This window comes from Varroa destructor, unplaced genomic scaffold (assembly GCF_002443255.2).
Source record: "Varroa destructor unplaced genomic scaffold, Vdes_3.0 BEIS01000002.1, whole genome shotgun sequence".
Lineage (NCBI taxonomy): Eukaryota > Metazoa > Arthropoda > Arachnida > Mesostigmata > Varroidae > Varroa > Varroa destructor.
The window spans coordinates 49,305,574-49,330,691 of NW_019211455.1; the positions used below are offsets into that span (position 1 = coordinate 49,305,574).

Below are 25,118 nucleotides of genomic sequence, written 5' to 3' on the forward strand. Positions count from 1 at the left end.
AGCAAGCTTTCGGTTCAATGTTCACGTCCTGAGTGTGCTGTCCTCTGAAGGAAACGTGATGTTACCGCTATATATCCGGATGCATCACTAGAGAAGCTTATCTCTATAGCTAATAAACAATTGTACCATTGTGGGTAGCTAAAGCGCCCAAAGGAAAACTCCAAAACTTAAGATCAACCCGCACGGTTAGCGCAGGGTCGACAGTTTGAGAATATGAGCATGTTTTGGAATGTTTGGATATATGGCCGCTGAACAGCCCATATTTCAGTCACTATCGATAGAATGTATCTGCGCAAGAGCCCGATCCAATCCACGTACAAAAAAACAAACGTATGTTGTTAAGCATACAATACAACAATTTAAAACGCATGCACAACTAATAAAATATGTGAGGCCTGAAACCTCTAAAGGCTCGTTGTTACTGATTTCCTTTCTCTATTTGTTGCTCGAAATACCGTGCAAACGGCTCCATTACCCTACGATTGACAATATTTTTTTAGTACAATAGTTATTTTTTTGTTGAAACAGGTTTGAATTTGAGTCACGATGTTGAAACACGTTTAGTAGAAAAAGTTTGATATCTCCAGTCGATATGAAACTAGGAAGCTCATCTGTTTTACAGCTGACGGTAACTCAACTAAAACAGAGGCCCTATCTAAAAACACTACACTTTTATCCACTCGTTATTCAAATATTAGCGGTCTACATTAATGCCAATGAATCTATCCGGTTTAACGTATTTGCACTAGCGATCGAGCATTCATTGAAGCCGACTCATCTTCACGGTACGACAAGAACGTAGAGGAGTTATCAGGATCATGATATTACAACGCTGCCGATGATCAGTACGCTGAAACAAACATCTACGATCTTAACTTAGTCTGACGATTTCGGTCCCAATGCAAGCACTACTTAGGTCCACCGAGACAATTTATTAGAAAGGTTCTGATCGGTCACTGTTTAAATAGCATCGACGATAAGTGTGACTAAAAAAAGAGCCCTCTTCTATGGTTTCCTTTTCCTAACGGTTCCTCACGGTTCAGGGTCAGAAACCGCCGAAGCACCAGAAAGAAGATAACCTAGAGGTACTGTCAAGTTATTGCACCCTAATCCGTGAAAGCAAAACGGGTAATTTTGTTCCGTGCGGTGATCTTCTCCATAGTCAGCATAAAAGGTTTGCAACAGCTGAGCCAGTTGCCACATTCTCCCAACAATAGTGTACGGAAAAGGGCTGAGTATAACCGGAATGACACGGATAGTCATATATAATAATTTGAAAGAAGGGCTTTACTGCGGCTTTTATATTATCGAATAGCTTGGCTCAAAGCTCTAGTATATAAAAAATTGAATAGTTTGGCGAATGAAATATAACTCGGCTTATACACTGAACGTATTAGTACCGCAATCAATATTTGAAAAGCTTTGCTGAACCACGATAGTATCGAGTATTGAGGTAGCCTCTCTGATAAAAGAAGAATAGGGGTTCAATCTACAGGAAGCTACTCAAATCTTTGCTGCCTTATAGGCTGAGAGAGTTGCTAGGCAATTGCTTTAAAGCTCCTTCCCAGAATACAATGCCGAACCAGGAGAAGAGCCTCTACTGGTTCGTAATGCGCAACGATCTTTGGGAATTCATTTTGTAAATCTGGTGTACGTTCCACCCTGTGCTTTTGCAACAACGTTACTTATCGATACTGAATCTGATCAAAGACAATTACCCGAATAATATTATGTTTTCTCTTTCAATACACTTGAAGATGTGTATGATGTACATCTAAACATTCGTCATGGTCTAACGTTCTATTGATTATATAATAATTGTACTTATTCCATAAAATAAACAACGTGTGATCAAATCGGTAGGTAGGTACGTAGGTAGGTAGGTAGGTAGGAAAAGTTGAAAAAAATTAGCAACGAATTAGGTCCGTGCAGGTGAAGTCGTATCCAGAAATCGCAGCAATAATACGAAAGTATAATAACAGGCTGTCCTGATGTACGTAAAAGTGAGAATCTCTATTAACCATCACAAGAAATTAAACTATAGGAGGTCACACAAACAGCATCAAATTTATTATTGGAAATAATCAAGCTGTTACACGCAAGTTACGCTGATTAACTTTTGAATTAGCAGACGAAATTCAGCTGGTAAATACCCCATTTTTCTATACATTTGTGAATGCAGTGTAATGTAGTTATCTAAACCAATTTCAGAACGAAAAACAATTTTTATGTCTTGAAAATTAACGCTCAGTGGCCGACTTTTTGGTGCCTAAAGGCTGCAGTGCTCCGGAATATCATCGAACATTGGTGAATATATTAAGCAAAGATGCCTTAAGTACGTGAATGGTAAAAAGCTTTAGGAACGGGGATTGGGGTATTGGAGAAGAACGTAGCGACCCATTCCACATATAGCAATGTACAGAGTCGTAATCCGAATACTGAAAATGCAACAACTGGGTAAATGATTGGTCCTACACGATTTAACTTCAGGTCCGTTGTAGTATATTCCACATGCAAATTACGGAATCTTAACAAGAAAAAATCCCCCTGCCGCATACAATCGCAATAGGCGTAGCGCAGCTGAGTCACTACTGCCAGCAGGGAGAAAAGCCAGATCAGAGAATGGCGACGCCTCGGGAAGAAATTGAGCGTTAACTTCAGTGTCGGGTGTAAGATAATGGTAATATCTGCGAGTGATATCAGGGGCATCTGTTGCTATGAGATACTTTCCGAAAATGAAATAATAAACGCGTACCGCTGTTTCAAATTCCTCAAGAGATTCATGGACCGTTGGCACTTCAATCCAAAGCACACAGTTTGGCTACTTAGTAAAAAGCAACCTTAATTACTTTCTGGACAGATCAAAGAGATATTCGACGTTAGCTTCAATCCGCTCGTTCTCCCGATCTACCCTCGTGTCATTCATTATAAAGTTCTCTAGGCCCTAAAAAGAGCGATTAGTAGGCAAGCAGACCCCACTTTCGATCTACTTCGAGAAGCCATGCATCGAGAAATTATATATAGGAATGCGAATAGCAGCTAGCTGCTAGCGCACTGAGACAAATCTCAACAGAAAAAGTACGTCTAACACATACAGCTATTGATACAATTTTACCATAGTAGATGATGATGTTCCTACCGGACTGGGTCGACAACACTTCATTGGACATCAATCAATTCAGTTGGTTAAATTGAAGAGACCTTCCATCTCTCCATGTGGGCGCGATAATTATGAAAAATATTGCTTACGAATTTTGTGTCGTATCAAAAATGATCGATAAAATAAAGGCACTGTGATATTCAGTTATATTCGCGATAGATGTAGACGCGGCGCTATGCTCGTACAAATCCTCTAACAAAATACGTAGAGACTTTTAAGATCAATGCAAATTTTATGCGCAAGTACAAACTTCGAATTGTAAAGCTCGATCAAGCAGCTCCTTAAGCAGGCATAGTTCAGTATCATAAAAGACAACTACAACGTGCAAAATTGATTAAGAATAATGCTTAAAAAAAATCGCTAGGTTCAGAGGCAAAGCAAGATATAGACTTTTACAAAATTGTCACGACGTCTTTGACAGACAGGTGCAGAACATGCGAGTAAAGCTGCTTACTACCGACCGAGTTACCACTTATACATATGCCACTTGTAAGGGATGAATAAGGGGGGTTGGAAAGAGGGCCGACAAAACTCTTCTGAGTTTTGACTTCTTCTGAAGCACAACTTGGTTGGTCGCAGTTACAGTAAACTGTTCTATATTGACCGTTGACATGTATGTTGGCAGCGAAAAAATAAGAGCAAGCTCTTACTCCTCATCACTACTCTCTGTGGCCGTAAATGGACCTCGGCAAGTTCATCTGGCAAACTGCTAATGCCGGATGTTACTTCAGTGCGTCTAATGGACGCGCAATCGAAATTGACCTGACGCATATAAAGTTTTATAACCCTGGCTTTTAGAGAGGAGGGCAACGGCAAGAAAGGTGAATTAAAACAGGAGCAGGAAATGGAGTTGGGGGAAGAGAGATAGAGAAGAAATGGAAAATATGCGGCCTCATGTTGCAGTCCATTGGTCTAAATGTCCTATTTGTTGTGCATGCTGTCCTATAAATTGGGAAGGGCTAGATGGTGCTGAATCCTGAACTGTTGTACCTGATATGGTTGACCAGATGGCGATGGCGATGGGATATAAGGTAAACTCATGTACGCCTGCTAGTCTCTCGCTAACAGCCATTGCTAATAGTAACTCAGTGTTTATCAGCGAACCAATCAGCAAACAAGAAATGAAAAGTGACGTGAAATTCGGTCTGTACTGCGGTAAGAATAATATATCGAGTCATATAGATTCCTTGTTTCATCGAGAGAATGAGTAGCAATGTGGAACGGCTATCTCGCCAGGCATTTGCTATAACTGCATCTTCTATTGTAACAACTGTATATAAAGTTCTTCGTAGCAGTGAACGAACTCCGTCTATCAGTTTGTCGACCACAAGATCTCTGGTGCCTTTTTCAAAGTTTCCGCATTTAAACTCAGCCATTGAACCCGTTGTGTAGGAAGAAGGACTCTACGAAGAAGAAGCCAAGTTGGAACAAGCGTCCAGCGTACACCATAATGGTGTACGCTGGACGCTTCACTGTTGCTTTTTTTTTATATATGGCCAAATTTTTCCACTTTTTGTTGATCAACGTTAATTCTACATCGTGTTTTTCTACATCTTCTTGCGCATTTTGCAGGTAACTTTTGAAAAACTATTCCGAACGTTACTAAGATTCCTTAAAGACAGATACGAGCGGGGGTTAGGACACGAAACTAGACAATATTTGTACTACTTCGTGCCGACGTTCATAAGATACAAAAAAGTAATTGTACATGATCAAATATCCTTGATCTCTAACAGAACACTGCGCCCTCCTTTCTCCCTCAGGAATTGCCCTACTTCTCTTTCGTGGTCCTCTAATATAATTCAATACGCTAAATAATAAGCCACTTACTCTATCTGAGCCCACGAATAATTTGCATGAGTACTATCATTTTTTCCAAGACCATCGGGCGCTGGTAGTCGCTAACGCTAACAACAGCACCACGACGAAGCAAAGAAGACGTAGCGTTCCATGCGTGCACGATTTCGTTTTCCGCTCCTCGTACTCTATTTGCTTGTTCTACTAGAGCTACTGACATCCTCAGGGCTGTTTGACTAGTGACTCATGCTTTGTCGAGTCGCGAAGCTATGAATTGCGAGAAAAGGGGGGAACATAAGCCAGAGGTCAGTTGGACGCTTCTGGATAGGGCATCGTTGATCCCGTACTTCGACACACGCGTTGGTCACTCTCCAGCATTCGCCGTAGTCATCTCTTCTACTATTACAAACCGACCGCTCTAATTACGGGGACTACTGTTCTATATTTTTCATCCTATTGTATACGAACTAGTTGCCCATGGAAGCAACCAGTCGCTAGCGAGCGGTACAGGTCGAACGCCCTGAGTACGAAACCATACCATTATAAAGGATGATCAGCTTAACCTCAATTTACTTTTTAAAGCAATTATACTACAAATAGCATTTGGCTTATGTTCTGATGCCAAGCTAATTAACTGCTAGTATATTCTTTTGGAATCCAAATGGACTGTCCATCATCATTTTGGAAGTACATGATGCTAGATGGATTAACGGGCAGACGTAACTCGAGTAGCAATTGCATCGAGTGTTTATATTTTATTCAAGGCCACCATAAATTGATGTGGTATTTAATTAGAACCTTCATTCAGCTACTCTGTAATGATTCAGTATCATTATTTAAGTGAATTTCAACGTCTGAAAGTCTAGTTACTACGACGGCTTCGTGAAAAATTCGAGACGGACATTCCGCAATAGTTTTTTATGATAGAACATTTGCAAGTGATTTTACCGATTGTCACCTAGTAAAAATATTAGATAAACCTTAGCAACCTTGAATAATAGATGTCAAGAAAGATTGGGGGTGAAGGAGCACAGGCGATTAGACAAGCGCATATGTGCCGTAAAAAAACAGTTCCGCCTTAGGTTTCATGTATACGAATTTGCGTTACAGTAAAAAGGACAGGTGCCTGTTTCTTCTACCAATACGTCTACATTATTATTCCTATAAACTAGATAGTTAGCTCTTAATTAATAATAATGGGTATATATTATTTGGAAAGTTAGCAAATGTGCCGTAAACTGTTTAGGTGAATTATGAATATTAGCTACAATCGTTGACCAGGAGGTAAATACCTAAATTGCCTACAAAAACGATTATGTACTCACCGATAACACAAAAGGGGCTTCTCAAAAATCGAAGTCTTCCCCACCATCCTTGGTATCTTGAGCGGCAGCCAGCCGACCAAAGTCGACAGAAGAATTCAATAGTGAACCAAACGACCATTACGATTTCCATCTGCAGGAGGATATATGACGCCTTTGCCTCGTACGTGTCGATCGTCGCAAATACGCTAAGAACGAGGCAGGCGAACACCATGCAGAACCTGTAACAATCACCAACCAACGCATAAACTATATATATATATATATATATATATATACACACACACACATGCACTTATTATGTTTACTTTAATATGTAAAGAGAAAGCAACTGCTAGGCTTTTCATATCTATCTGAGGTAATTAGACCACCTTAAACAAAAAAAAAAAAAGCAGAATGCTGCGTAATACGTAGTTGCTACACCCTGCATGCTATTTTGTACCTTTTACATTTGGCGTACCGATGTAATAACGGTTGACTATGTGAGCAACGGAAACCTTCAGTTGGAATAAAAAAGCGCACCCGGAAAATACATATATTTCCATATCTATAGCGAGATTGTATAATCTACTTCAGACGAACGTAGGGTGTCTTAACAAAGATGATATTAAATGCTACACATTAAACAACAACTAAACAACAAATTTACTCAAGTTGGTAGTGCAGAAGGTACAAAAACTTATCGTCTCGAATAAGCTTACTAAAAATTCGAATATGTCAGGTGCACATAAAACATTAGGTTCATGTAATATTGATTTTGAGCTTGCAGTCAGGTGTGCTAAGCTAAGATTTGGTTACCAAATACGTGGCGTAATCGTGACAAAAAATAAATGAATCTGTACTGGATTCATTGGAATAAGATTAAAGATTCTGCCAAAGTACAATTTATAGTATGTCAATTTGGGCGCAGTCGAACTATTTATACGTTAAGGTCTTCACGTTATAAACTAAGAAAGTCTTTGATATGAGGTCATACATATATGCAAAGGGCACTCTTGGTCGCATCAGGAGAATGAATGTAATGTCTTAAGTGTCTCTGTCGAAGAAAAGGTTTTCATTGTTAGAAGAATAGTTATTAGTTATTGACTCCAGTTCCAAATAGTAGAACATCGTATAGTAGGAAATGTTTTAATAGTTGTCATTTTTACCCTATCAATAATGCAACACGTCTGAACCTAAATAGCCTTTCGCATTTGGCTCTCACGAAGTTTCGCGTGGACTGAGCTTCTCAACGCACATTATGTGGATAACCCTGATGCATCCAATGTTTTTTCGAGGAATGTTAGAAACGTGATTTTTAAAAAATACCATGGAAAAGTACAGCTCCCTTGACAAAAAAAAATTGCGAAACTATGATTTACGGAGTAAGAAGGGCACCTGACAGTCACCTGCAGATTAATTCTAAAAGCTTTAATCCTTTGATTGAAGAGGGACGAAATCATCTACTTTGTGAGAAAACTTGTACAACAGAACTTTAAGTTTACCCATTTAGATGGGCAAGCCTAGACGCATGCTCTTTCCCTCGTTTTATGGAAAGAAAAAAAAATATTCTGTTTGCAATGTCTCGCTTTTTTTAATTTATGCAAAATAAATTTGTCACAAGCACTTGGCTTCGGTGCAACATTTCTCGTAGCTATGTGTAATATAAATTGCTTCTACCCTTGCAAGGGCGATTTACAAAAGTTTGCGAAAGGAAACTTGGTTTTCTTCCAGCCTTTGGGGCAGGGTCGAACTATTTGTGTTGTAAGTAATGCTTTGATGTTTGTAATTGCGTGAAACCGTTTTTATACAGTATCCCTCTGTTTATGTGGCAGGCGTTTGTGTTCACGTAAGTACATATCAGGATAGTTTTGTAAGCGTATATTTTGGGTAGTACCCTGAAGTTTGAAACAATAAAAGAGAAAGGGAATTTACAAAGCTTTCTGCTGACAGTAGTGAGCTTTTCTAAATTTGGTCGAAAAACACTGAAGAAAAACGCAGCTCTAAAAACTAATCTTGGTAGTGCTTCCAGCGGTACAAAAGGGTGACGCGAAAACATATTTAACTGGAAAAATATTTCGGTTGATTCGTCCATTGATCCGTCTGTTCATCTTTTACCAGTGAATAACTACAGGGTGCTGGCTCACGTCTCCCTAGCGATAATAGGGACTACTCATTGCTTCGACTGAAGTTGTATAGGTTACTTCTCGTTCTAAATTATAGAAGCGTACCGCAGTTCTTCAAATGTGTGGCATGCCAACGCCACAATGGCACTTAAAGAAAATTTTCCGTAGTTAAATGGCTAACGAATATAGCACTGCTTTATTAAAAAAAAAGAAAAAAGAATAAGGATGAGGATACAGTGGGAGTATCTATGATAGCAAATTGTATTGAAGAATCACAAATCCACATTTGCGTACACTAACATTCAAGATCTAGCTATTCATTCTTGCACGTCCACGATATTTTTCTCTGTAGCACATATAAAAACATCGACAGTTGCGACATTTACCAAAGTTTCTAGAGTTCTTCGGAGTGCTGTAACAGGTATTGAATTTTCAGAATTTATTTGGTCATTCAAACCTTGTAGTAAAATTAATGACATTAGCAAATCAATAGATTGAGTTTTGCTCCGACCTAATTCGTACTCAGCCCCAGCTCGTCCATGAACGAGCCTTCTTGAGTGTAAAACCTAGACCGATGAATCTCTTTTACATTCTTCTGGACAGACGGCAGATGACGCAGCACTCTTCTTTGACATTGCCATATACTATTTGTATTGCACTTACGGGATTTCCTATGAAATTTTCATAAAGGTTTCATCATTTCAAAATAAAAAAAAATAGAAGAATTAAAACATTTGCCCTATGCACACATAACAATTAACGTACAACTGTACTTCGATAGAATTTCTTTCCTAGTATTGGTATTCTTACATATATATATACACAATCCAGCCCAGAGAAGATATGGTGCTATACTGGTTCAGACAAGCACACTGATGTTTCCTCGTCCGTCCTAGATATGTGAGGTCGTGTGACCTGAACCTTGTTAATAGCAGCGCTCCCTCCCGGTAAACCCCACGCTTGCAGGTAGGTAATGCCGCTCACCTCTTGGCTATCGACTGACCGTTGTGTCCTTCTGAATCGTCAACGGCTTTTCCTTGATTAATAAAAGGGTAACGATAGAAGAATGGCGGAGGAGTTTACTTATAATCCTTAATTTAAATGACCTGTTTCCGCCCTCAATCATTGCTGAAAGCTTGGCGCCTAATCAACGCTTTCTGCTATTAGCTAACCACCCCTGTTCGAAACAGATAGCCACAAACTTAACACAGACTGCAGCGCTCTTACGAGACATGAAGCGAGTCGTATAAGCCTTACATGAAGTGTCTAGACTATTCTTTTTCTATTCAATTAATATTATAAGGGCGGGTCCTTTGTAAACTTGCCAAAATGCACTTGATTATCTTTCAGATTAGCTTCGTCCTGGAGGCGTGCTCAAAGCAATACCTCAGCTTCACCTCTTAAGGAACACAAAGTCCATTCTAATTTATTAATGTGAGGTCGTGTGATCTGAACCTTGTTAATAGCAGCGCTCCAAATGCTGAGATGAAACCTATCGACATCAAAATTCTTGCTGGAAAGACTGATTCTATGAAAGCTAAAATGACATCTATCGTATAGTAAAACGTTTCATACCTGCTACAGATCGATGTGGGTAGTCACTAACGAAAAGCTCTATGTGGGTAGCCTACAGAGGCAATGGAAAAAATGTTTGCCACACAAACATTGTTTTGATAAACAGCAGTGGGTACAAGAGTGGCATAACCCATAAAAATTAATATTTCGATATGAAGTGCAGAAGCGCGCCCTAGATAGCTGAATTTACCAGCCTCTTGAATGAAGGCATTTTTACACTGTAGCCTTCAAATATTCGATAATCAGATGTCTATAATCCTGACGTCGTTGTATAGCCATGTGGAGTTCCAGAGAGGAACACTGTTCAGATGAATTGGCTAATGGGCTTTGTTCAGCTGGGATTAGTCACCCAGTTCCCTTGTCGATTGTCCGGTTCGCGCACCCATGCAAATAGCGTTTCGTACAGAATCACATACAATATAAGGGATAATCTGCACGAAAACGTTGTGCTAACGCTAAAGTGATATTTCGATAGAATCAAAGTGAATGATTGTTGCTGACTTTTCCTAAGGACTATAAATAAATATTACTTACCTTTGCGTGAATCCACTTTTGGTCTTAGTATTTATAGTGATGATGATTTGTTATTTCCCTTGTCCGCTTTGCTATTAGCAATATGTGATAATTTATAAAAATGGTTGTGCTACCACGAGTAGATCTAACATTCGGTTAATTGTCTAGCGCTTGTATGTCTGGGGTTGGGTACATTTTATCCTGTAAGCACAGTATTAGCCAAATTCATTAGCGTATATTGGTACATAGACGCTTTCTGCGTAATCGTTTTTACCATTGATAGCACCAACATTTCCGCCAAGTACCGGTATCTGTTTATAGATGATGGATGCAATACTACACCGCTGATAAGGCATGGGAACAACGAACTCTCAGCAGAGTGTGACAAAATTCATTTGAGCAGAACCACCAGGCTCCTGTGGTGGTCACTTTTGTTCCAGTTTATGTTGGCCTGTTTTATTAATATATCCAATTTCGCTTATTATTGTTGCTGTCCTTCGTTTTCGCAACAAGCCGCATGACTGCTATATAGGCATTACAAGCCTGGTAAGTATACTGGGCTTGCTAGCGTGTAATGCCGTCCGTGCAAAGATGAAACCTCTTTTTCGTATGCGTTATATTTTTGTATGTTTAATAAGCGTAACACAGTGAATTAGGCCAGTGTTTCGTCGTATGTTTGCGCGATATGACTATTTGCAAGAAATTCGTCTTGATAGACACATACCCTTGTCTTCGACCTCACTACCGTGTAGCCTTACATTAGGAAACGACCAGGAATGAGTGAAGTTATCCTTCGTCGTCTAGATGTGTATATGCCAGTTCGGAGGCTTTTCGAGACTTGTCCAAAGGAGCGCCTTTTAAAAAATTATCAGATTTTTTCTAATTTTTTTCACCATATTTATTTACTTATTTAAAGATAATTTCCTGCAGCGTTTTTCGGCGGACTGCAAAAGGAAACTGCTCATTTTAGAGCTTTTTATACAGTCACCGGAAGCATTCGATGTATGACGGACGGTTCTAAATTCTAAGGCGTTTGGCTGGGTTGCTGAAGTCTATGCTACTACCGCAAACGGATCAGGGCTTGCCTAATAGAGCCAAGTCATTATGCTCGCTTTACTTCGTTAAGATAGTGGATAGAGGATAACATAATTTCTCATTTAATTTGAGATCTCTTGTCTTGTAATAATAAAATGTATATGCCGGATATTCAGACCATACAATTGCTGAATCATACATTCTAAGATTTCCATTATTATTTCCGAATGATTGTTCTAATTCGCATTGTTTATGTTAAACCTCGAGCAAAGTATTGCCCACTACGAAAACTATATTCACTAATATGGAAAAAGTATGCAGAATACCTATTCATTGCAATATTCTCTGCATTTAATATAACACAGTATTACGGAACACCGAGGTGTTGTGAGGGTGTTCCTGTTACAAGTGCATCGCACAGCAGAACTCGCCTTTTATTGCAACAATCTGATGTCCGATTACTTTAACAGATATGAAGCAAAGATTTTCCAGCTATCAAAAGTCTTTGTTTCACCTGTTCAAAGGCTTCTATTCCGCTCTTGTGCTTCTGTCAAGGGACCTTTTATCTGCCAAATACTATAACTAAAGTCGGACTTTTCCTTATAAATTGTTTCCATGATTGTATATCATTGCTGACAGAGCGCCATGGGATTGAGTATGACCATTACCTCCATGCAGTATAGTTGAATTGAGGAGCTAAATTACTTGCTGGTAAAACAACTTATTCAAGAAGTAAATATTCCTTTTTTAATGCGCAAAGAACTTTCTAACAATAGCCGTACATTCAGTGACGTCGGCAGGTGTAAGCTCGTGAAACAATTGCTCACATAGGCCCGATACAAACAATTCTATCCAAATTATTTTGTTTGACAGTAGGTCAAGAGTTTTAACAATGAAAGGGCTCAAACGGCTAAAAATGTCAGCAGGCATGAAAAATCTAATCTTCAGAGCCTAGTTAAATTATATAGTTAATAATTAATGCTTTTTTGTATCAAACAGCCATCTCAATCTAGTCCATCATGAAATCTTCCTTCTAGAAACCTTCATCGCATTTTTCAGATGCGGAGAAAATTGGCAAACTTTCGACTGTTGGACACAACAGAAAGTTTTTAACCTTGCTGGCAGCTGGTCTCACGTGAAGAGATTGATTAATCTTCGTTCACTTTGCAAAGTCGACATTTACTTCTGCCATAGTAAAAAGAAAGGACTGACTTTTTTGTTGTACGAAGAATAGCAGATGAACAATATGCTTGCTATGACAAATCGTGCGCTAAAGACCATGCTATATATACCCTGAATGTTTCGAAACATAGGGGAATTTTGGTGGACTATTGTCAAAAGTAAGACTGTATAGTGCAAGAAGCTAATTAATTTGTTTTAATTCTATTTTTGGAAAATTTAAGCGGCCTAGAAGGCTGTTTTATACCTGCAGAGGTAAATCTACAGTTGCACAACCAAGTAAAAGGATGTATTATGAATTATTTTCATAATTAGATTGTCAGAAATTGTATGTACTTACCACTTAAATTATTAAAAACTTATTATAGCAGAGAAAGTAATCACTTTTTTTGTCTAATTTTATTTTTTAAAGATACTATCAGGATTGGATGTTAGGATTAAACCTTTGCCAGAAGGGGACATTAAGATTGATTAAAACATTTTATTCCTTAAAACTTTTGCGTTTCGTTAAATTCGTGTACCAACATCGTATAACTCATCGTTCAGGAAAATGTCACCAAATAATATTCCACTCTTGAGGTAAAGTTCCGTTTAAAATTTTTTAATGGTGCATGTTTTTATTAAGAATTCGGCTCTGAGGCTCCAACTTATTCGTCCTGGTCTGCGTTCATGTCTTTTTCGACCGACGTCCCATTTCGTTATTGCCATAGGCATTTGTTTGAAACACTTGTTTGCTTTTGCCCCTGGGTTTAACTGGAGTTTCTTTTTTCTATCATCCATTAGAATTACGAAGGATGGCGGTCGGCTAAAAGTTGCCTTACCGTTGCTTTTCTACAACCGAAATCTCAGGCTTGTAGATGTAGGCTGTCTTAGAGGCGGTGCGAAACGGGCTGGGTTTGTTAACACTCTTAGGCCACAAAGTTTTATATTTTATGAGTCTCCTTATCGTCTGACCAAAGCCTTTAGCTTAATTGCCAATATCGATCAAATTGTCGACATCGGTAAAATAATCTCTGTAAGGACGTATTTTTTGCACGATTTCTACATACTTTGTTCCCTTGTCTACCTTTACGATCTACTCCAGCCCGTGTTCAGATCTACTACCTGGCGCTTGGCAGTGCTTACCCATTTGGATAGAAAACGTCGTTAAGAATCTTTTAATCTTGTAATTAATAATGTCCAAATGAGCTGTTCGAGTTGCTACTCTAGACACATGTGTTTACATTGCAGTCAAATATTCATAGAAACGTATAAGCTCTAACTGTAGCCGCTTCGAAATACGTCTGCAGTTCATGTTTCCGGGATGTATTTAGGTTGCTGGGATCTGTTTGAGATACCATGCAGTGCGCTGTCTTTCTCTTTTTCTAGCTTCGCGTTTGCTGTTGTGTACTACGAGCTATTTTTGGCTAGTAGAAATTAAGTGTTGCTTAGCATGCGTATTATAATATCCATAGTCTTCAATATAATTGTCTGCTAGAAATATGAGTGTAGATCCTTATTGGCTATTCAGATGTTGCCACAAAATAGGCTACTCTTCGAATGATTCATAAAGTTACCATTTTTTTTCTATCAGTTATGAGCTGTGGGCATCATAAATTCGAAAATTGGATGCGATCCGTTGCTCTTACCACTTTGCGTCCCTCAATCGTTATCAAGCACGCTTCTGGTGTACAGTATGATGATAACGGTGCGTAGAAATGAAAACTAGTTGTACCTCTTCTAGAGCTGGCAACTGAAATAGCCACTCATAAATGGTATCACTGATAAACAACAGTTACACCGAGGCAAATAATTCTAGCTAACGCCGAAATACGTACGTAGGAAGGTGTCCTAGAACGCACGCAACCGTGCCGCCTGGGTTTCAGTTGGTAAAGAACATTCTGAAATTCAGGCGTATGACTTAAACATTATAACATGAATTAAGGATCCGTTGACACTAAATGGACGGCATATGCGTGCTTACTAACAGTACATAAGGGAAATCTGTCCTAGTACGTGTCATTCGAATTCAGAAAGCTATTGGCCCACCAAAAACGCTACATTAAACCCCTCGAACTCAGATATATAATGGCGCGGCAACGAAAGGTCAGCCGAACCGTTGGCTAGCGATATGTAAAGTATTTAACAATGAGGCCCAGCCCTATAACGGTAGCCTATAACGCTTCTTTCTATGCTTGCCGTATTGCAGAGAAATTGTTATTTTTAGAGCCATACTTTTTCAACCAGATATACGAATGTTGGTCTAAGGATATAAATATGCTTACACGTTGGGCTGTTGAGCGTCCCCATAGTTTTTCTCACATATTCACAGGTAATTTTCATGTAGAAACCGCACGATCAGCTTTTGTAAACCGAGTCCATTAGCGGTCATAACAGCTTAGTTAGTTGGGAATATGTAGTTGAAGACGGCAACGTATGACACGTCTTATGCACAAACCTCTTTCACGCTACAGATCGCTTCTTTTCAGGTTCAAGGCTCGGATACGCGTAACGGTGGTACACAGTTCGAATAGTGAAAACCTATCACGCCTACCTTAACTAGCTGCAAACTCCTGAAAAACCAACCGGGTTCGTTGGGCCATCGGGCAACAAATGGCATCTGGGTACGCGTTTCAATGCCTTCCTCTACGGTACCTGAATTAATTCACTTACACGCTTACAAAATTTAGACCAGTTTGCTGATTGAAAGATTCTCAGTGAACGCACACTTAGAACACACGGAGCAGTGACACTAGCACAATGGCCCAAATGGTTCGTCATTATTTTCAATATAAAACTGCTTTTTTGTGGCAGATTAAACTAATTCTTGTGTTCTATAAAGTTCGCGAAAAGCAATGTGGACAGTTGTGATGAGAGAACTACAGAAAGGGCCGCGTGTGCCAGAATATCTAGTATAGTTAAATAATAATAAATATAGTTAAATATGTGCCCATTTATGATGGAACAGTGAATCGTGAGCGTATCGGAGAGGTACGCAACAACAGCAGGCAGGATTTTTGGCCTGCTCAGGTATATTCTAAAATAAGACTCAGTTTCCAATCATTTCATAAAAAAAATAAGCTGACATTCTCTTTATAAATTAGTAGTGTGCGCATGTATCGATGCTACAAAGGAGTAGTTTTGACGCCTGATGCTTTTTGCGTGGCGGACATTTGCAGATGGTAACTATCGCGCACGGCTATCGCATGACGAAGAAGAGGCAGAAATCTTTGGTGTAGAAGTAAGGGTGTTTGCTACCCATAAATAGAAACAAAGGCAAAAAGGCCAGTTTTAGGAGGGACTGCAAATAAAGAGTAATAACGAAAATTTCTTTTATGGGCTACGAGCTGTTACCGCTTATAGTTTTAGGCTGTTTTATTTAAATTGAACAGGGACTATAGAAACAGCAGTGGCGTATATATGTGCTCTCCGGGGAGGCAGCGAAGAGCTAGAGGCGTGATGTGAATGTAAACCGTGACGCTAAGGCATGAACAGTTGATAATGGGAGACAATGCCATTTTTGGTCTCCGTGAGATGATTATATTTTTAGCTGTTTTCCTGAATTCGAAGTGAATTATAATCGTCTACGTATAAATAACTCTTTTAGCCTATGATACATTAATTCAAATATATTTCAGCTGCGATGGCGCTCAATGGCAAACATTTGCAGTTGCAGAAGGACTCTCTGTTAGCATCTTTTGCTAGCGAATGCACAAGTTTGTTCATAGTTATAAAAGAAGAACTAGGCTTTTAATTGGAAAAGAAGATTAACAATTAGGAAGCACCATGCGTAAACTATGAACTTGATTGTATCTATTTTCGTTGCTGTGAACATGCAGTTTCTCAAACTGCGAACTTAAGGTTTCCCACAATTAGCCAAATGTTATTTTGTTTTCGTTACATCTTTTTCCTCGTTAAGATTGTCGTAGTTATTGACGGAATTACTTTTCACGGGGATAGTACCTTCAGGGACATTGTCGGTTCACGCTGACGCTTTTATCCAAATTCCTATCAAATCATTTCACCCATGACTACAAGTATTATCATTGTGGTTGATGGCGTGCTTGCAGATCTTATCACTACTCTAATATCATTTCGGCATGTTCTGGATATTTTTCTAACAATGTATAGCAACGGACGGGAGCGAATTCCCACAATCGTGACAAAGCGGACGTTCTATTTTACTGAGAAAAAGAAACGATACTAATACAATAAGATATTCGTTAGAAAGGTATACCACCTTTCAAATCAGCGATGGCCGCATGCGTATGATTACAATGGCAGCATACTCAAAAAGATGCGCATTTAGAGCCTAGACCACACTAATCCTATTAGTAATTTGTACCACCTAACAAGTGATAAACGAAAGGGTTTTGCCTAATTTTCGCAATAGCTTTATAAACCTTCTTCGAGATTAGTCGGTCACTACATGGAACATCTTTCATACCAAAATCCTTATCATTTCTAGGTTATTTCTTCCGGCAACGCATCTTCACCATAAACGGCGTACATTTTTTTATGAGCTTGAGCAGCATTTTTGCTTTTACCGTAACAAATTTGTAAAATATATAGGGAATCTTTTTCAGGAAATTTCACTCTTCGTCAAGGCGTCCTATCTTAAATCTGAATAGAGAACTCCAACAATCCTAGCACATACACTAGCGAATCTCAGCTTTTAAATAGTACCGGCACGAAACTGACGCGACTCAGTTTACCTCAAATATGTGACTTCGAAGCCATCTTAATATAAAAACGGTCAATACCCTTTGAGAGCTCAGTATATGTCCAATATTTGTACATATAAATGCTAGTAAAAATCATCTGATGCTTACTTTTTATATTTACTTAAAAGTGCCCCACAAACGCTATCATGACTTCATAAAATGTCGTCGTAACCAGAAGCCGTCATTAAGAAACTTAGGTTTATTTGTTTCAGCCGTATGCCGCCAAAGTGCGTCAAGCACGAAGAATGGTTTTATGTAAACTAATTGCCTAAGAGTCATTGCAGGTAAACCATCTGCGGAGCCAATCAGCGACGTCAGGGCACGAATTGCGTTTTACCTAGTATACAGTTATTGTTATAATACGTGCAGAAGATGTTACAACTGTACGTAATATTGCTCGCTGTATTAAAAAAAATGCTCACCATCTGTAACTCACATATAAATTGCTGGTTTTATTGTACACGGGTAGGATTCCTTAGATAGAAAAAATGGCTTCTTAAACAGTGCAAGGCTAAAAAACGAAGAGTATATTCAGGAAAAACCATATCCGTTATCAGTACGTGATAGCATGTCCTCAAAATAAAGTGCGAAATCTTAGTTATGCTTTTGTAGTTGAAGATTTGAGTGACGCTTGCAGCAATGACCGTTTTCAGTAATTTACCGTACGATCTCTGAATTTAACTTTTATGTAACTTATATAAAACCGATTCAAATACGGTTTGAAACTACATAGACGGCATTGGACCATTTAATATGAAAACAGTACGACACTTCCATTGAACCCTTTGCCTTGGGAAAAACCGGGGCCTTATTCATAAGGCTTTCTTCGAGCAGTTCCTTTCATAGAGTAGAACTGTCATAAGATATGGTACACCGTAACAGCTTGCCTAGAACCGAAAGACAGAAGTTCACTGGCGATCGCAGATAAATATATGCGTTATAAAGATTCCTTCACAACCTCCTGTATTGATCAAAGCATTGCTATAAAACTGTGTATATTGCCAAAGATTACAATTACAGAATGTAACCTTCATTGCCTCGTGTGGCAAATACTGGTACATATGATGTATTAGATTATTACCGCAGAAGAGATTTTTGATGAACAATCCTCCGTAACACCCGACGTATTTTATATAACTTTTTGAACGGTCGGCAGATGCTTCTTTGCCCCTATAAAAACAATATCTCAAAACATTTATGCTGTCTTTGCTAATATGACTTTATTTATTTTCATATTTTAAAAACAGGTTCTATATTATTGCTGCGTTTGGAATGAGCTGCAGGCAGTTAGGCTGACGTTGGTGGTAAACTGAAGTATACTTATGTCTAAAAAATCAAATATAAGTTTATTGCACTTGCCAAAACTGAACCGCGGAAACTCGTCGATAAATAAAGAGGTTAGACATATTATTATTATCAATATATATATAATAACAAGTTGATGCTACATTCTCTTCTGACCTCAAGCTAATTTACTGATAGGTCGTGTTAATTCGCTACTTGCGCTCCCAGTTCTTCCCACTGGCCACTCAATTTCTGATTGGTTTTATTTTTGTTGTCCGTCTTCCTCCATATTTCACACACAGGCTAGATTTTCTCATGTCTTTGTTTGAATTCTAAGCCATTCCCGAGGTCGAGCCAGCCCGTCCTTGGATTCTCATTGTCTTCAGAGAAGTTTTTAGAATCAACAGACATGATGCAATTATGGAACAACGTAAACACCCTTATTCACGTTCGACAAAGGCGTTCACCTACTTCAGTTATCAACTGAGAGCAGTGCGTTAGTATTTCTCAACACAGTTTGGGTGGTTCTCGGCCACAATGTAATTTACAAACTGTGTACAGGACTGAAGTGGACGTCAGAGACATGTGGTCTCTACCGGAGTATCTTTAATATATTCTCCCCTTATGCAGCATCTTCAACTTCCTGTCGAGGTCCTGGGCAAAGGCTTAGCACAATTGACGTTATTTAATCGATGAGGCCATCTTAAAGAAGCACAGCTTGATAAGTTCATCAACCTGGTATTAATCATTTGTCAGAATAGTTTCAATTATCAACATCAAATTCTGCGAGCTTCAGTAATATTCATTGAATACCTAACCGTGCGATTGATGGTATTACAAGTGTATACCTAAATCGAAAATGCCTTTAAACAACAGATACTAGTTTGCACCAGCTTAGGACTATAGGCAACTGTGTTAGGCTTAAATTCAACGAAAGGTGGATCGTCAAGTTGAATTTTTAAATTCAACTTCGAGTCTACTCAGCTAAAGTAACTGCATTCTAAAAGGAAAATGAATCTTCGGCCAGTCATAGACCGAAGGTATAGTCTCTTTCACAGACGTTGGTTTTTTTTGGATTGTCTTACAAACCTATCCGGCTTGCTCCTATGCAATAACACTGAAGATGGCAGGTGAAGATAACGGAAACGAATCGTTGACAGAAACTTCATACGTTAGCCTGGCCTCGTTACGCCCACCGGAAGCTCTCCCATCAACGGAGACGCACTAAGGGTACCATACCGATGGTCCCAAAGACTTACTTAAAAAACCATACTTACTTGAACCGTTGAGCGCCCTAAGAAAGAATGCACGTCTTTGTACAAAAACGTCAATATTCTCACAGGCCTTCTTAATAGCAGTACCTAGCTTTCTGTCTGCGCTGCATGATACTTCACTTCCTCTCCGCCACTTCCCGCTGCTCTTGTGTATCATTTATAGGATCGGTTTGAGACGAAAATGTGCATCTCCTCCAGATGATATTCTGGTTATTTTGACAGACGGAACATGACAACGAGACAGCAAGCGACGTAGCAACATGATGCCTAGGGGGGGGGGGGGGGGGAAGGGCTGTGGAGAATTTTAGCAAAACCCTGCATGCTTTCGGGATATATATTCTTCCCAACTTCTGTGATATATACGCTTTCTCATCATTTCTGGGCTCTGCATTCGAACAGATTGCACTACCTAAAAGAGGACGTTCAACGTACTTAGCAGAAGGAAGAACGGAAGATCAGGCGATACGATGCTGCATGATTGATATAAATAATATTTTTGTTTGCAGCAGAAACTTCCACTTGTTTTCGCTGCTTCTCAGAGTCGTCGTATAAGAGTTCCTAAAGAGTCAGCATTCAGAAGCTACCTTTTACCCGATTGAACTTGTTGGTAACGAAGCTGTCAGGACCACGTTTTTTTACTCAGTTTGTATCGGACCGATTTATTTAATCAGATTTTGTTTAACGGGCCAGATGGGTAGTAAAATTATCTATTAATTTTTTTTTTCTAAAATACAACAGACTGCGTTATAGATCCGCTTAACATATTATAAATTGACACCTCTTTAGATGACAGAGAAATTATTTTATGGCTAAGCAACGTGTGAACGTTGTTCAAACATGGCGGTACTTAGTGTTTCTTTTGAGTAAAATCTTTTGTTCGTTCAATCTTCAAAGTAGGTTAAGAGTAGCTGTCGTAAATCACCAGCTCATTCCTATAGAGTAAAAAAGGTACAACCAAACTACAATGTTGTCGGATGATGTAATGTCAATAACGATTCGAGACAAGCTCATTAGTACAAAGAATGTGAAACAGCTGCTATATGGATACTTTGTACCCATGACTTCGGAATTTCTATTGTTTTACAATTCAAAATCTAGATATCTGCAGAGCAAAGACAATCATTTTGATTTTGTTCAGTTTTGTGCTCCTACTCTTGAGGCCTCCGTAAATCATAGGCTGTAAGTCCTCGAACTCGACTCTCCGGTTCCATTTCGCTAAAACTGAATGATGTACAGGTAGATTCACCTAACGAAACTCATACTTACTTAGGAATAAGGTTCTTCGTCTTAAAATGCTTTCTGAATATCCAAATTATTAAAATAGAAGTCATATGTACGGAAGCATTACAACGTTGCTCTGTTCTGAGTCTTAAGAATAAATGCCCAGTGTAACATAGAAGGTGACTGGCCTGATCCTGATAGAATTGCAGTAAAACTGTAATAAGCACCATGAGCGTCTTGTCAGCTAACAATCGAATCAGCAAAACACCTAGCATGCACGTTCAACCACAGCTAATGTCAACATGGATCTTCCCAGAAAACAAGAACGAAAACACCGCTTTCCTGTCGTTCAGCACTGACCGACATAGAAACCGTAAACGCAGAAGCAGTGAGAGCGCCCATAGACAATAACGGGAGAAAATACAACCGTAAACGAATCCTTCCGCAGAGGTTCCGCTTCTCTCGCTATCTGTTATCAGCCACTGCCTCTATAGTTATAACATTCGTCTATGTTCATCATAATAGCAGTAGATGGGCGCTTGTTCATAGGAGGAGGCTTTGAAGGACACTTCGGCTATGGTAACGGAGGGTTGCGCAAAAGGGACAAACACAGTGTTACCAGCTGCCACTTGTACCGTCGTTTCTGCGACCGCTGCTGCTGCTGCTGCTGCTACTGCAAGAGTTACGATAAGAGCAACGGTACCCTAAGTGCTGTTGCAGTTATAGGCGACAAGCACCAAAAGCATGGCAAAAGCAGCCGTATTTGATAAAGGAATGGGCTAGAAAGTAGGCTTTTAAATTCTGGAGGAGGGAGAAGGAAGGAGATATGGGCAACAACACCACGTGGGATCGCGTGCGGTGAGGATTTTGATATCCCATAAAGCCAATGAGCCACACGGCAATGATATGTTGGATAGCAATAATGGCATTACCAACAAAAAGGTCAACAGCAACTACAAATGTGGGCACGAAAATTCTCCCCCCCCCCCCCTCTTATTTTATTTCTTTCCTTTTTCAGAGGAAGTAACTGATATAATGGGTAGTAAAGTAGTAATCACCACCATTACTATAGTCATCAATAATAACGTCACCGTTCTCAGGGTGTTTAGAAATAGCGTTATAGAGCAATTGTTAGCGACATTGGATATAAAGTGACGAAAGCATTATAAGTTACGAAAGAGAGCGAGTTTGTTGTTGAGGGTCGCTGTCTTTTGAGCCTCATTGATCCTTACATATACGCCTTGTATATGATATGTATGCTCGCATGTAAAGTAAATATAGCCAAAGCAGCATTTGATTGATGTCAAGCCCACCTAGCACACACGCAAAAAATAACGAAATGATTGGCAAAGCTGGCCCCGTAGGAGAGGATAGGCTCGTAGCGAAACGAAAACGGTCGTGGAAGGAAAAAGATTGCGACGTATCACTTAAGAGTACGGAGACACTAGAAAAGGTACAACTATAGAAACTGTTGTCTCTTGGCCGCCATCTGTCTGTGTTTTTTTACTTCTGCTTTCCTTTATTCATAATGACTACCTGCAAGAGACTAATTGCACAATCAGTAACTTTTTATCGTTACGGTGTATATATCTCTTGTTTAACTACCAGGCTATATCAGAGCAGGACCTACATATGTATGTATGTATATGCGGCGCAGCATGCTGACATCTATTCTTGGTCATGTCTAAGGCGATTTCGATCTAGGGCAATTGTCTTAAAGCAGACTTAACCATAATTCGGACATTTGACAAAATAGTATCGTTTTCTCTTTCTTATTGGTAATGTGGTAGGTTTCCTGGGATGATCGCTTTATTGACAAGACAAATATTATACAGATATTATTGATATATAGTCGTTCTATTTTTACTAAAGTCTGTGCGAAACAATTGTTTAAACTGAGAAACGTATTTCAGTTGATTAGAAATATGAAGGGTTTCTAACGGCTGTGAAGCGGCATGATAAACATTAACATATCCTTAGCTCAGATATCTAGTCAGCGCTTAATTGTTAGTTTTCTTGAATAGAAATAGTGATTAAACGAAAAATCCCTGAATTGGATTCTCATCCATGCCAATAGGATATTACAGTACAGTATGTTTTTTAGAGCTTCCTTATTTCGGCAATAAATAAACAATAATAGTTCCTACTGTTAGCTAAACGTTTCATGAGGTCCTAAGAAAAAGCGCAAGGCCGAAATGAAAAATCGAAGAACTTGGTTACTTGGGATTTTGATTCACGAGGCAGCTAGTGAGAGCTTTTAAGCCCTGCCGGAAACGACTCGTCTCATTAAATACATGTTCGAATACTGATTGCCTAAAGCGCGATTTGATATATGAGCAGTAGATTTGCCTGATTTGATCAGTCACAAAGATCTACGATTCAGTCTACGACAAGATTCTTCCTGAGAAACCCCAAAATATGAAGTGTTTAATTGACCAAAACTCTCGGACGCTACGTGCATTTGTGCTGGAGACGACACGAGAACGGTAAAAATAAGAATCGTTGATGTGAAAGCGAACACTAACTTATAATTTAAGCCAAACAATTTGGTGGCTGGTAAACAAACATTTTCGAGATCAGTCTCAGGTGAAAATTTGACAGCGTACTCGATATTATGTGTCGCGTCTGTGCTTAACGAACTAAGCAGGATTGCTGGCATGGAAACGGAAGAAGAAAATGAACATACCCAAAGAGACTTCAACGCAAAGTTGTCTTCCTATTACTCTGTTCGTCAAAAGCGTTATACATGACTAATAATATCTATACATTAACACAAACAACCACTTTGATCTGGTTTCGCGATAAAAAGGGAAACGTTTATGTTGGAAACGTTCTTAGGGAATATGACAAACACTAAGTAAATCCATAGGTCTAGGTGTTCTATACCAGTAAACGATTATTTGAAATACGATTATATACGAATTGTCAGTCAACTTTTAAACCTAAAAAATGCCTACAAACTATTTTTTTGATATGGCCTAGCCAGAAAACATCTCATAGATATGAATTGAAGAAAGTAGTCTTTGTTTCTACAGTACATACGCTTAATCCATCACGATAGAGACAGCTGTATACGATTTTCACAAAACAAAGATTTTACTCATCTCTGGGCATAGCTAATAACAAGTCAAGCATTATATATATATATATATATATATATATATATATATATATATATATATATAAAAGCTTTCATTTCAGAATTTCATTACACATCTCTAAAATTCATCCCTATATCCCTCAAATAACTTTTTATGGATATTATATCTATCTTCTATACAAAAAACGGAAAAGAAATAAAATAAGAAAAGAGGAAAGGAAGGGGGCCGGGAGGTAGAAACAAAACTAAAAACAGAATAAGATCGTGTGTAACATACATTATGGCTTTCCCCATTCAGTATCCTTCTGGGTCTGTTGCCTATCGTGTACAGACACCAACAATCGTCCTCATATCTATTGTCATGGTTGACTACAATGCTGTAAACGTAGACGGCACGTCACAGTAATACATATTATATCTGTTAGTAAATGAGCTTATTCCCTCAATAGAGCTTGCTAGCATAAACAACAACAAAATCACAAGCGCAGCATTTGCCAGAAAAGCAGTCGGAGGGTTCACGACTTTAAGTGAATGGCAAGCAAATCCTCGAGTTGATCCGAACACGCGCACAAGTTCCATTAGAAAGAAAAAAAAAAATAGAAAAAAAAATTTAGCAAAGACATCAAAATTAAAACATTTCATTCCGATGATTTTCCTGTGAAGGCTGTGTTGCTATATTATAAAATAGTGAACCCTATAGTAGTAGTAGACAATATAGAAAATGGCTATGCCCAATCGAGAAATTCGCATACTTTGGCTTCTATTCTAGAAATTTCTGTTGCAATCAAATTTGGGATGACAGAGAATGTTGACGTAAAAATAGCTCAAAAACGAATATATAATAAAAATG

At 38.9% G+C, this 25,118-nt stretch overlaps 1 protein-coding gene across 1 annotated transcript in view; it reads right to left on the bottom strand.

The window, feature by feature from the left end:
* LOC111244958 (potassium voltage-gated channel subfamily KQT member 1-like) overlaps positions 1-25,118 on the bottom strand; it is a 220,344-nt gene that overhangs the window by 80,761 nt on the left and 114,465 nt on the right. Inside the window, exon 2 of the mRNA XM_086981089.1 lies at positions 6,283-6,500. Coding sequence (XP_086837215.1) covers positions 6,283-6,500 — 218 coding nt within the window. The remainder of the gene's footprint in view (positions 1-6,282; positions 6,501-25,118) is intronic.